This window comes from Diadema setosum, chromosome 14 (genome assembly GCF_964275005.1).
Source record: "Diadema setosum chromosome 14, eeDiaSeto1, whole genome shotgun sequence".
Taxonomy (NCBI): Eukaryota; Metazoa; Echinodermata; class Echinoidea; order Diadematoida; family Diadematidae; genus Diadema; species Diadema setosum.
Window position 1 is genome coordinate 34658858 of NC_092698.1, and position 14117 is coordinate 34672974.

General features: G+C 38.1%; 1 protein-coding gene across 1 annotated transcript in view; it reads left to right on the top strand.

The window, feature by feature from the left end:
* The window catches only part of LOC140238313 (macrophage mannose receptor 1-like), a 57572-nt gene that overhangs the window by 32365 nt on the left and 11090 nt on the right, over positions 1–14117 (top strand). Inside the window, exons 25-34 of the mRNA XM_072318247.1 lie at positions 694–842; positions 2701–2912; positions 3240–3376; positions 4152–4198; positions 5979–6146; positions 9997–10041; positions 11468–11664; positions 12577–12644; positions 12988–13085; positions 13716–13973. Of these exons, the coding sequence (XP_072174348.1) occupies positions 694–842; positions 2701–2912; positions 3240–3376; positions 4152–4198; positions 5979–6146; positions 9997–10041; positions 11468–11664; positions 12577–12644; positions 12988–13085; positions 13716–13973 (1379 nt within the window). The remainder of the gene's footprint in view (positions 1–693; positions 843–2700; positions 2913–3239; positions 3377–4151; positions 4199–5978; positions 6147–9996; positions 10042–11467; positions 11665–12576; positions 12645–12987; positions 13086–13715; positions 13974–14117) is intronic.

A 14117-nucleotide genomic window follows, 5' to 3' on the forward strand; every position in this document is an offset into this window, starting at 1 on the left:
GTATCGTTTCATGATAATACAAATGAAGATGAGCTTTGCCAACCAGACCACATTTTCCTCCTCAATTAATGTGCACCATGAGAGTGAACAATGGAGATGTTAAAAGCCAGTTTTGTGTTGGGAGACGGGGCTCTCTTTAAGATTTTTGTACCTTTTTAGATCCCTCCACTGTCTTTGTGATTTTCCATGTTTGTTTGTTGTTGTTTTTTTAACATCTCCATTTGTTCAGAGAAGATAACATTATTTGTATGGTGGTGATGGTGGTATAACTGGATTTGGATAAACAAAAACAGGAATATATATGTGTTATACATATTATATTATATATGTTATAAAAATACATTCTGAGGGAAGATTGGGTATATTATATGCTGAGATATGAGTCTTTGCAGCAACCACTGATGTAGATTATGTGAGTGATATGCTAGATCTTTGATTATTATTTACTTTCTAGCTTTTACAAGACTCAACATACTTTTGGAACGCTCATTCCAAACATAGGTAGAACATTTCTCATATAAGTACCTTTGTTTCTTTTTTTGTGTGTGTGTCATGAAAAGGGAGGCAAGTATGTATGTTTAGTAAGGGTAAATTTGCAACCATATCTCTCATTGCCAGTAATACTTATAGTGGACATAAGGTATAACTGCTCCATTTTAATTCCTTGAACGCTGATTTGTGATATATCTGTAGGTATGAGCAAACAGTGCTTGCCAGCATACTTGGGTCTGAGGATGGTTCAAAAGTGTGGATAGGGTTGAATGACCGGGATAACCAGGGCCAGTATGTTTGGAGTGATGGTTCAACAGTCTCCTACACCAACTGGGACTATCTGTACCCAGGTGAGATATGAGGGTCATTTTCATCGGGATAGAGAAATTGTGATATTAGAAATGCTGTGAGCTTACAGAGAAGATTTCCCAACAACCATAACAAATTCTACCAGAAACTTTGCAGCAAAAATCACTGGTCAGAGTGTGATCTTTATAAGTTAATGGGAAACTTCATAAGGTATTTTTATGATGAGAATGCACACAGCAGAAATATTGCAATATTTCTTGTGATGTCTGAATTCACTTTTCCTCTAGCGTATGACAAATAAATTTGTCAGAAGCCGTATTGTACAGCTGTAATACAAGTGCACTGCACTGTGGTACTGTAAAAGTGGAAATCTTTTGCGGTGTTGAAATTTTCGTGCATTTCATGCAACCAGAAGGTAGTGCGAAAATAAAAGCACAGGAATTTTTTTGCGTGCCATATGTTCTAGTAGTTGATGTCTTGATTCCGCGGAATTAAAAACACGCGAAAATCTTCTTACCTGGCCAAGCGCAAAAAATTAGTCGCGCGAAAATATCCACTTTTACAGGATACTGTATCTGTGCCATTGCCAGTGTCAGTAAATGCGAACTGAATAGCATGCTGGGAATGTTGGACAAGTAAACATGGCAAGCACAGAACTCCCAGAAATCAAGATTAATGTGTAAATAGTTTTGATAGTAGCTGTCTCTTTTAATCTTGCCCACTCATAGTCTGTCTTCATGTGGGTGCTGCATCATTTAACAAATGTAAATCTGTGGAAAAATGAGCAAAGAAAAGGGATTCCAATGGCATTCGAACCTGAGACCTCCGGATTTCTTTGCTCATTTTTCCACTGATTCATTTCTGGTCAGTTTCTTTCTGTTTGCATGTAAATGTAAATGTAAAACTTGATCACATCTTAGACATTTGCATTTGGGGAGGAGGAAATCATAAGAGAAGTTTTATGAGACAAGTCACATTATACAAAGCCTTAGGTCAAAACTGATGGAGATAAGATTTAAAAAAGAAGTAAATTACAATGTATGTGGCTATGCATTATGCAAATATTTTGAATTGTTACCTTAAAGGGCGTTTACAGTTCTGGTCGAGGTGAGGCTTTAGCTTTCAACGTTTTGCAAGATATTCAGAAACCACTCTATGAGATGTCAAAGAGCATGCAGTTCTAAGGAGTATCAAAAGTTTATTCGATGAAAATCGGTTTTGAAATGGCTGAGATATCCAAAAACAAGGTGAAACAAAGAGATCCTAATAAAGTTGTGGCATGTCGCCTTTTATTATTAGCACTATTTTAGATATCTCAGCCATTTGAAAACCAATTTTCATCAAATAAGCGTTGAATCCTTCTTAAAATTACATGCTTTTTCATATTTCATAAGAGGCTTTTCATTATCTCACTTAGGAATGTTCAAAATATGAATCCCCACCTCAACCAGTACTGTACAGTCTCTTTAAAATGACATTTTGATCAAGTGTGTGTTAAAGAAGTGCAAATCAAAAAAAAAGAAGGAAATTCTCAGTGTGCATCATTACTCTTGAATTTTGATAAGGACTTAAATATTAGATTGACAATGTATTTGTAGATTTGTAAAGGTAGCAAACCTGTAGAGTGAGGATGTGATATGTTGTACAGCATTGGTCATGATTCTACATCTGTGATCTTTCTTCTAAAATGTTCAGAAAAGTATTGAAGCCAGTAAAATCACTTGATATCTTTGTTGTAGTGATCTGTTGTTCCCAAGATGTAGGAATATATTGAAGAAAAGTTGACAGTGCATAATGGAAGGAATGTTAGCGTAGATTTAGGTCCATTTTAACATGTTAAAAGAAAAGACAACATTATCATCTTAGTCAAATTCTGTGTGCACCATTTGATTGGCCAAGATGACACCAAAGGACGCTGTACAACCTCTTCATCTGGACTCCTGGCTGGTCTGTGGAGCAACATCGACTGCTCCTCCAACCTGAAGTATATGTGCAAGCGTGTGCGCACAAGTTACACAGTGCCCCCTCCTCTTACTACTAAGCCCCCTACCCAGCCATCCAACACAGGGTGTGCTGGGGGATGGACTGGCTATGGCAATAATTGCTTCAGGGTAAGAGATATGTCAGCAACTCTCTTCATACTTAGGTATCATTTTTTGAATAATCAAACTAATGTCTTTCAAGTGCTTTTGATTCATTTTAAATGCTTTCATTTAGTCTGACTGTATTCAATTTCAGTTTCAATTTTATTGTTGTATAGAAATTTCTCAGTGAAAAATGCATGAAATATAACAAAATGTGGGGATACATAATTTTTGCAATTGAGGTTAAAGAAGTCGAGGAGAGATTAAATGATATCCCTTAATAAACAATTATTTTACTAGTTTTGATGATTTAGCTTGAAATTAGTCGTCAAATGAGTTCTTTTAATCCCGCAGGCCTACTCAGTTGATAGCTCTACCAAGGCCACCTGGCAGACGGCCAGAGACCGATGTGTCAACATGGGAGGAGACTTGGCCAGCTTTCACAGTTCTGAGGAGGAGAATTACATCTATGCCAACGCTGGTGCCACCCAGTGAGTTTTACTAGACGCTACAATGTACCTATAAATGACTTTGGGTTTGACTTCCCATACCATTCACTTCCCATTGCTCACCAATTCAGTTTACTTGGACATCATTTTTTTTCCTCTGTTACAATACATCGGTATTGAGTTTGGTGAGCGCTAGCTAGTAAAATGAGACATTAAATTTTAATTATCTTCATTGATTAACTGATGCAGATCAGATAAAGTCAAGTGTTTTGAACAAGACCTTACAGAGCTTTGATATCATGCAGTGATTTCCCTCCCTTTAGATGAAAAAAATATGATTACATGTTTTTCATGGATTTAAATGTGAGTGTGTGTGTGAGGGAGAGAGAGAGAATATTTGTGACATACATGTATGTGTGTTCCTCATCAACTGTGGACCAAAATAGGAATTTGATATGTGCATTTGATCATTGATACACTTTAACCATATATGTTATGAGTTTAATGAGTCCAGGATGTATGTAGAAGTACCAACCTGGGTTCCATTGTTCAAATGCTTGGTGTCCATTTTGATCTTCAACATATTTTCCTTTACTTTCTTGTTGACAGTGAATAGTGGATATAAACGAATCTGTTAGGAAAGAACCTACATGAAGCAAATTGGGGGGGGGGGGACTTTTGTGAGGAAGGAATGAGAATTGCGAAGTAGGATAAAAGGAAGGATCCAAATGAACCAAACAAGCACATAATATATACAGTAATTTCACCACGACAATTTATCATAAGTATTTGTTATTTCTCTTGCATGACATTTCAGAACTAGTGGTTATTGGATTGGTCTTCATGATCGAAGCACTGAAGGAGGTAAGACTTTTTCGACAAGGATATTTTGATGACATATCTCTTGTCCACAGGTTCAGCCATATTACCTGTAATAAAGTATACATCATCTTCCTGCATAAGCCATGATATTCAGCCAGTAATCACTTTTAGGACCTGACTGACTCAGAAGTCAGACATTTAGTTTGGAGGGATTAAAGTAGCATCAAAATGCCCATCAAAGGTATAATGACTTTTGACATTTTAAGTTCTTTTTTTTTTTCTCTCTCTCTCACAGGACCAAAAGACTCATGCTTTCGTTAGAAGGACATATCTTGAAGCTACTTTGTGGAATATTTGGTATCATGTGAATAACATTGTGGGTTTTGCTTTTTTGGATGGGTAGATCTCAAATTGGCCAAACTGGGATAATGAGAAAATATGTCACAGTCACAACATCTTTGTATCCATGTTATCCAGATCAGCTTTTCTGTCAAATATAGGGATGAAAGATGGCTTGATGGTTCCTATATGTATATAATAGAGTAAGTTCATATAGCTTATCAGCTTACTTGAGCAGAGTCACTGTCTGGCATGCGCTGTCCGTTTGTACATCATGTGTGCATATTTTTCACATTTTCATTTTTGGTTGGATTTTCACCAAACTTTATGAGAATCATCAATTAGGCAAGAGGAAATGCATTTGTATAAATGGTGCCCCTTGGAGGTGGCCCAAATATCTCAAGTTAGCAATTTCTTCTCTCTTCTCGGTACTGTCTCGCGTCGTATATGTGTGTGGGTAACTGAATGTCTGTACGAGTGTGTCGTCCTTCTTATATTTTCCCGGTACACCAGTTCAATGAACACCGTCTGGGCATTAGCATTGATACTTATTTCCTATTATTGTCGAAGCCAGCGTATAGCTATATTTTTACAAACGACTTAAGTAATCTATATTTAACATAAATGCTGTAAGAAAATAATAAAACAAACTTGAACAATATATTGCTTACTCATCAATTATCTAGGGATCCACGTCCTACAAGCTTTGCTTTTTTGTGGATCGCTATTTTCCAAAATTGAAGTTATTTTCTGAAAGCTCGCGAAGTATACATGTATACGCATCGTTCCTTCTGATTATTGTACATATGTTGATGTATATAATTTATTTCGTATATTACATGAACCTTTTGTAAAAGTGTAGACAATATCATTTTATGATATGTATACTTTGCATTACGTTTTGATTTTCTTTGATTGGAAATAAACTATGATTGAACTTGAACTTGAACTATGGTTTTAGATATTTCTTTTTCTTTTCTTTTTTTTCTCTTTTTTTTTTTGAAGAACCAGAGGCTGGATTTTTAATAAGTCTGAACAGGAATCATCCAACAGTGTAAAGGGGGGATTGTGGAATGTACAAATGATAAATGGTGCTCCTCAGATGGCCAGGCTCAATTATGGAAAATTTGTCAAATTTTTTTAATATACTTTTTCATCTCTGTTTTGAACGCAGTGGCCTGATTTTGAGCAACTATCTCTTAAGGAATCATTTATGGGGATGGGGATTATAGTTTTTACAAGTAGTGGTGGTGCCCCCAGAAAGGGGGGAGGGAGCAAGGATGGAGCCCAAGTACCCAAAATGAGGAGGGTACTGCCCAGGGTAACTGCAGCAATCCTCACATCTCAAGATTTATGAAATATTTTGCCTCAGGTAGAATGCCATGAAGGCAAATTGGGATGATCAGCTGAGCACTAATCTGTTGGTCTGTTGATGAAGTTACACATTTTAACAATATTTCTACTCATGCCATGACCTGGACAGGTTTTGAATGGAGCGATGGCACACCGGTGGAGCACACAAACTGGAACGGAGGTGAACCCAACGACTGGGGCAGTGGAGAGGACTGTACCGAGACCTTCTTCTCCAGTAAGGTCTGGAACGATCAGTCCTGTTACTCTGTCAGGAACTGGATCTGCAAGATTCCAAAAGGTTAGAGATGAATGCAATTGATTTGCTCAAAGTACATGGGTGGTGCCAGAGTTTGCTTCTTTTCATAGAAAAGAACTGGAAGCCTAACTGCCAAGACCACAGCATTCTTCCAGACTCTTGGGGGAATGGGGAGGGGGGGGGGGGGGAGAGGGAGGAGGGGGAGGGAGGGGGGGAATCAGATAGTGCTGAAAACTTGCAAGATATTATCTGTATAGGTCATATGAAATCTGATACCACAAACTGCTATTTTAGGAAACCATGGATTAATTCAAATATCTTGTTGTATTCTCTGATAAACCATCATAAAATCAACATTCTGTATATTCTATACAATCAGTAAATTGCAGACTTCAGTCTTTTTTTGCAAGAAATTATCTGTATAGGTCATATGAAATCTGATATCACAAAGTGCTAGTTAGGAAACTGGATTAATTAAAATATCTTGTCGTATCCACTAGCTGATAAACCATTTTGACAGCAACATTCTGTACATTCTATACAATCAGTAAATTGCAGACTATAGTCACATGATCAAATCTTAATGTTTACACCTCCATGAATGTACGAGATACCAGGTATACACTGACATGCCTCAGTGTATGTGCAGTACAGCGTAACAAAATATAGCAGAAGGAAAAATGGTCATAATTTAGTGTTATGTTTAATAGTGCCATATCATTCAAGTATTTTAGTGTTGAAGGAGACATCTGTTCTCCATTCTTCAATATGTTGAAAGTTGGAAACAGGGGTAGAGCCATCACAACCACAACCACCACATTAATCTGCCATATCTTGTAAGAGATTATATTCAGCATCCTGTCAAGTGGTTTAGGAGCTTGTCGGCTGTTGTACTAAATTGTGGGGGGGGGGGGTGAGGTAGGGAGAGGAAGAGAGAAGGATTAGATTACTTATCATAAGCAAAGTACAGTGTATGCATTTCTTGTTTTTTATTGTCATTAGTGCATACAGGGGCAGAACTTTCATGTAAGGTTTGTTTTGTTTTTTGGGAATTGTTTATTGTTGTTTTTTTAACTGTGGTCCCTGTCAAGCTTTGTAACCTTGGTTACGGCCCTGACTCGTGCAAACTGAAGACTAGAAGTCATGACTCAGATGAATTAATGTTGGACCAGATACTGTGACTGGATCAGTGTGCTTGCTTACAGCTGTCATCAACATTTTTTGTGGCACTTTCATGCAAGTAATGCACAGGAGAACGTATGACATTACCAAATAGTGGAGGCAGTCACGTAAGACATGCAAGTCTTAATTATGTTAACCCGTTGAGGACGGACTGATTTTGCTACAACACGCATTTCCCATAGACACCTGCCCGAGTATACTCGAGACTCGTCCTCAACGGGTTAACAGTTAATTCTACCCCCATATCGCTGTTCTTGCAGCATTTGTTTATAGTGTCTGGTAAGGAAGTGACTGGCCCTAGAGTGGCAATCTAGCCTTCAGCCTCATCCACTCAGCTGTATGATTGTCTAGTAGCAAATTAGCACTGATTAATTGTCAGAGAGCCAGATTTACACTGACAGTAAGGTGGATATAGGGTACATTTCCTAGCTGCTGGAACAGAGTCAAATTGATTGGAGTGGTCATACAGGATGTGATTTGTACAGTATTCCCAAGTTAAATGGGCTTCGATCATTCTCTACTGGGTATTTGTGTGCTGTGAGTGAATGGGGAGTATGGATGGTGTGCAAGTAAACACGCGGTGTCTCAAACTTCCATTCGGAGAAAGAACTTTGTGTGGTACACGTATCTTCAGATGGCTGTGGCCAAACTTTGCAGTTGTTTTGCACTTGATGACTGTGCAATATGGTACAACAGCACAAGCAACATGGACTAGTACTGCAGTGCAGGAGGTACAACTTCCAGCAACACCCCTTGCAACAGACCTCTACAACACTAGCAACAATGAAGTGGAAACTCAGATAGTACCTAATGTGTGGGAGAGCCGTGTGACACCACCAACAACATTGCCACCAAATGTCACCACAGGTTCAACCCAAGCTACAGTTGACTCCCTGTACAATGTTACAGTTGATACAACAGCCTCTACAACAAAGAGCTTCAGAACTTTACCCACAAGAGTGACAAATGATGCATTGCTCCTATCAAATACGGATAGTACCCACCCTAGTGACACAGTAATTCAATATGCAGCAACACCAGCAATATCAACAACTGGGACAGTGTTGCTGGTAAATGTCACAGTAGATGCCACTCAAGCAACAGGCTGTGCTCAGTGCAATGTGACATCTCCTTCAATTACTGTGTCACAAAACTTTAGTACAGTTACAGTGCAAAACAGTACAAGTGTGTTCATATGGTATACCGGTAGCGAGGCAGCAGGTAGGTCTGCAGTAAGATCCATTCAAAAGAAGAGGTCTCATATGCTATATTTGTATAGGGACACTGTTTTTTTTTCCCCTTTCAATGAGTTGCTCTTGAATACCTTTGGAGATACCTGTCAGATTCTATCCCATCACTGCCAACATGTTGTGTGATGTGGGGCTTACTTACATTCGAAGACACCATGTCGAGGCTGATATTTACGAGACTCATGGTCACAGTAGCTCATATGATGGATCAGCCATGTTTATCGTGCAGTGTATCAATCGGTGATATTGAAAGCAATCATGATATTGTAACAGCTAACAGTGGAAAAATGTCTTCATGCTAGCAACCAGGGCTCAGTTTCAACGAAGGCACCAATGGGACATATTGTTGTAATTTCCAGTGTCATGGCAACACATGAAATACTTACAGCTGATTGGCCGGTGTCTCATAATTGCCATTGAAATTATCATTAGTAACAAATGATGCATTATTGGTGAACTTTGCGACAAAAACTATTTCTTTCTCTAAGGTATATTGATATAGAGCACTCACAAATTTGTCGGTGAAAGGTTAAACAACTTTTCTTCACTATAAAACAGCTGATGTGGCTTGAAAACCGTTGGACGTTTTTCAGGGAATTTAAGTGAATTTTCCAGTGAGTCATAAGCTACATATGTGTGGAAATTTTTTTCAAGATTTCATGAACCCATTGATTCTAGGCCACTTGTACAATATAATTGATTGATTATATCATCAAATTATGAATTTAAAGTATTTGTAGTATTCAAACTGTTTTACAAAACTTGTCCAGTATTTTGAAGTAAAGAAAGTTACATGGCATGTAACATAATATTCTCTCAACTTTTATGTGCATGTTAGTTTGCAATGTTGTGACAACGGCAAGAGCCTGTGTCCGCAAATTGATGGAATCGGGAGCTCAGGGGATGAGCGGATCATAATTCCTTCAGCCAAGTCATTTCCGAGCCTCCAGCCCACATTTTTGGATTCTATCAGCAGCGGCAAGGGCAAGAGTTGATTAGCAGCAGTGTAGCTTGCCCGGGAATCTATTCATAGATCAATCACCTCCGAAATTTGAGACTTCCTGAGGTGCTCTAGGGGTTGCCCTATTCACATCATGAGGAGGAAAACTTGCCTGAAAGTATGGTGGAAACTTTAAATCGGTTCATGAGGGATATTAATGACACCATGGTTCATGTATTTATTAGTCCTATAACATGTAAGTGATGACAAGCTGGTTAAATGAACCTAAATAAAAGTGCTTCAACATGAATTTCTGTAATCATAATATCCTACAATCTATGAAATATATATGAAACAGATAATATCTAGAGATGTTTTTTGTTTTGTTTTGTTTGTTTTGTTTTGTTTTGCTTTGCTTTGTTTTGTTTTGTTTTGATTTGATTTGATTTGATTGATCAAATTTTGTGTATTCAAGAGGGTTTTAAAGCACAGTACCTTATATATTTCTATTATCTTTCAGGTCAAACCCCAGTCACAACTCCAGAGCCTACAACACCGACACCATGTGAGTATACCCCATGCTCATGATTTGACACAAATTTGTTCTTTATTTGTGACTGGTCCTGATTACTGTACTGACATCTTCATGATTAAATTGTTTATGACAGTCAATGTTTATATGTGTAACTTTGTTTGTTTTCTAATGAGTTCAGTGAGTTCTTACGCTGTATGTTAAGCAATTATTGTCCCCGCCGAACGAGTTCGAGCAGGGGACTATGAAACGGGCTCCGTACGTGTGTGTGTCCGTGTGTCCGTCTGTCCGTCTGTCCGTCCGTCTGTGCGTCCGTGTGTGATCAAAATGTTCAAAATACTGCTCCTTCGCCATTTCTAACCCGATTTTGATTCTGTTTGCTTTATATGATAGCACTACATGGGAGCTTTGAAACTTCTATACAGAATTTCAGTTGTGACCTTTGACCTTGACCTTTGACCTATATTGTACATTTTGCTTCAAAATGCTGCTCCTTCGCCATTTCTAACCCGATTTTGATTCCGTTTGCTTTATATGATGGCACTAGGTGAGGGCTTCAAAACTTCTACACAGAATTTTGACCTTTGACTTCTTTGACCTTTGACCTTGATTTTTGACCTATATTGTACATTGCCTACAAAATGCTACTCCTTCGCCATTTGTAACCCGATTTCAATTCCGTTTGCTTTACGTGATGGCACTAGGTGAGGGCTTCAAAACTTCTACACAGAATTTTGACCTTTGACTTCTTTGACCTTTGACCTTGATTTTTGACCTGTATTGTACAGTTTGCTACCAAATGCTACTCCTTTGCCATTTCTAACCCGATTTCGATTCCGTTTGCTTTATGTGATGGCACTAGGTGAGGGCTTCAAAACTTCTACACAGAATTTTGACCTTTGACTTCTTTGACCTTTGACCTTGATTTTTTACCTATATTGTACATTGGCTACAAAATGCTACTCCTTCGCCATTTCTAACCAGATTTCGATTCCGTTTGCTTTATGTGATGGCACTAGGTGAGGGCTTCAAAACTTCTACATAGAATTTTGACCTTTGACTTCTTTGACCTTTGACCTTGATCTTTTAACCTATATTGTACATTTTGCTACTAAATGCTACTCCGGCGGGGACATATATTACGCACCGCGTAATTTCTACTTTTCCTTGTTATTCCTTAATTGCTTAATTTGATAGTAAGAGGTCATTAAAATAGCACCAAGTAGTTTTGAGCAGTGGAGTGTATGAGCCATTCTCTAGGACCTACAGCATTTCTGTATTGTATTCTTTTGTTTGTTTGTTTATTGATGGTCATTATTTGATCATCATGATGTTCTGTGTTTCTAGGTACTTTCTTAGTGTTGTGTGTCATTGAATGATATGTGCAATCATTAAAAAAAAAGAAGATTCAATCAAGTGAGTAATAAATTTTGATTCTTATCTCCCCCAACCATCATAGGGCCTTCCTGTGACAATGACCCAGACTGGCTCAAGTATGATACTGACATGGGTACCTACTGCTACTTCTTCAGTGCTGGGGCTACTGTAGATGGGCGCAACAAGAACTGGCACGATGCCAACGAGTACTGTATGGAGGCCGGAGGCTACCTTGTTTCAATCCACAGTCAAGCCGAAAATGACTTTCTCAAGACACACGTAAGTCTTTACAGGTCTCTTTTAATCAGCAAAACTTGCCTATAAGAGTGAGAAAAAAAAATGGCAAATGGAATGAAGGAATTTGTCAAGACACAGTGAATCCAGGCAAAAAATTTCATATGTACTTCTTTTCTGAGTCTGTGATACTGAACCAAAATATGCAGAATTTCCACCTGCCTGCAGAGAGAGAATTTTGCACAGCATATTCCTGACCAAGAGACTTCCCAAATTATTATTAATTATTTTAATCAGACTGCTGGATGTGTATGCTTTCATTTGATTTCTTTAATGCATATCAAGTCGTGTTCTATGGCATTGTGGTAAATATGGCAAGAAAATTCAAGAGGACCTGCCTTTAACCCTATTCTAACGGGGGGGGGGGGGGGGGGGGTGTCAAATGGACCCCCTCGACATTTCGTGCCACAATTCTGCATTGCGCAAACATTTTGCTGCATCGTTTCATGACTTATATTTTGAGACCAAATTTGCGACATCCGGGTACACCGTTCTGAAGTTACGCAATGTTTTGCATATGCATGTCAGCCCGAAAACAGCTCAAATTCATGATTTCGTGTGCAAATCCAATGCAAATTGTGTTTTTTGGTTTAATTGATATAAATTAGATTATTTCAACTTTTGAACATTGAAATTAATCAATTCTTATGTAGATAAGCTTGAAAAAGTGCCTGCAACAAATTTTGGCAAAAAAACAATAGAAAACAAAAGGTCGAAAAAACAATAAAATACATAAGAAATTAACAAAACAATAAAAAACAAAAGAAACTGATTTTGATTGCGCTATTTTTTTTTACAAGAAAATTGTTTGATGTGTCTTGAGGAACTCTTACACAAAAATTTAGCAATCCTTCATTCTTTTTGATCCTATCTCTCATCTTTTCCTGTCATGTACAGCTGGCTAGATATGGTTACACTCAACCATGGCTCGGTTTGAGAGAATACACAGTCGAGGGCACATACACGTAAGTAATAAATCCAAAGCTGAACAGTGGAATCAACTTGTATTCATCATGTATGTTTCATTAACGCTGCCCATCACACATAGAAGTCGGGCCAGCTTTTAAACTTCCCTTTGATAAAAATGAGTGAAAGTGCTGTGCTTTTAGTATTTTGTTATAATCTCCCTGTGGCTCACTGTTTATGGTTCTTTTCTTTTTTGTAGTGCGAAAATTTTTCCAAAAAAAAGTTGGAAAGAAAATGTTTCTGTTCTTTGATCTGTATGTCATTATGACAGCTAGGAATGACATGAGGAAAGAAAAGGTGGATTTTTGCTTGATAGTTGTTCTTTTATGTTTGTAACTGCAGATGGTCCGACAAGACGCCGGTTGATTTCACGCTCTGGAATACCAATGAGCCTAATGATGCTAATGGGGAGGAGCAGTGTGTGGAACTCTACTCCTCAAGCAAGTTACAATTCTTTTAACTTTCAAGTCTCAATTCATGTCTTATTAGTCTATGACAGACATTTTTTATGATATGATAAATATGACTAGCATTTCCTCGTAGTTACAAAAAGGAAAATGGATGTTTATGGACGGATGATATTGGCTGTCCTTGAACGTGACAGAAAGTGGTGTATTTCGTGGAATTCTCTTCATAATTTCTTGATATTGTCGTACATATGTGTCATCATGAACTATAGTAGTCTTCCCATCCAGCGATGGCTGCACCAAAATATTAACAATTCATTACTTTTCAACAGATTCTCAGATTTTCCTCATACATTGCCGATGTGTTGTGCTAATACTGCTGTGTTCACTCAGTCGAGATATAAATTGCATTTCGTGTATCTTAACCTTACAGATAAATTAATTCAAGATGATAGAAAATAAATCAGACATTGGTAGAATATGCAAGAATTTAAATCTCCTTGCTGTACTTGAAGTACACATAGTTCTGAATTAATGACATCAATGATAATAAATTTGCAAGTACAGGTTGTATATAGGTGTTGAATATGTAAATGGTGCAAGTAGTAAAGATGGAATAAAGAAGTCATTATACCATTCATGTGACTATGTTAATGCCTTTAGGTGGAGTTTGGAATGATGTGAACTGTGGAAAAGAAAGTCACTTCATCTGCCGCAAGGCCAATGGTGCCACAGGGCGTGTCACCCACCCCCCTACCAGCCCACCTGTTGGGAACTGCCTTGCAGGGTACTGGAGGTTTGACAACAAGTGCTACATCATATATGGGGAGGATGGTATAAAGAGCTGGTATGATGCCCGCACAACCTGTAGGTCTGTCGAAGGAAGGGACTTGGCAACAATACATAGCAGGGAGCTGCAGGGTTAGTCCACAAAAGGAGGGATTGGTGGAGATATGGGGTGTTCAACAACTCTTGAGAGTGTGGATGATAATAATGATGATGATGGTGATGATGGTGATGGTGGTGATGATGGTGATGATGGTGATGATGAAGATGATGATGAAG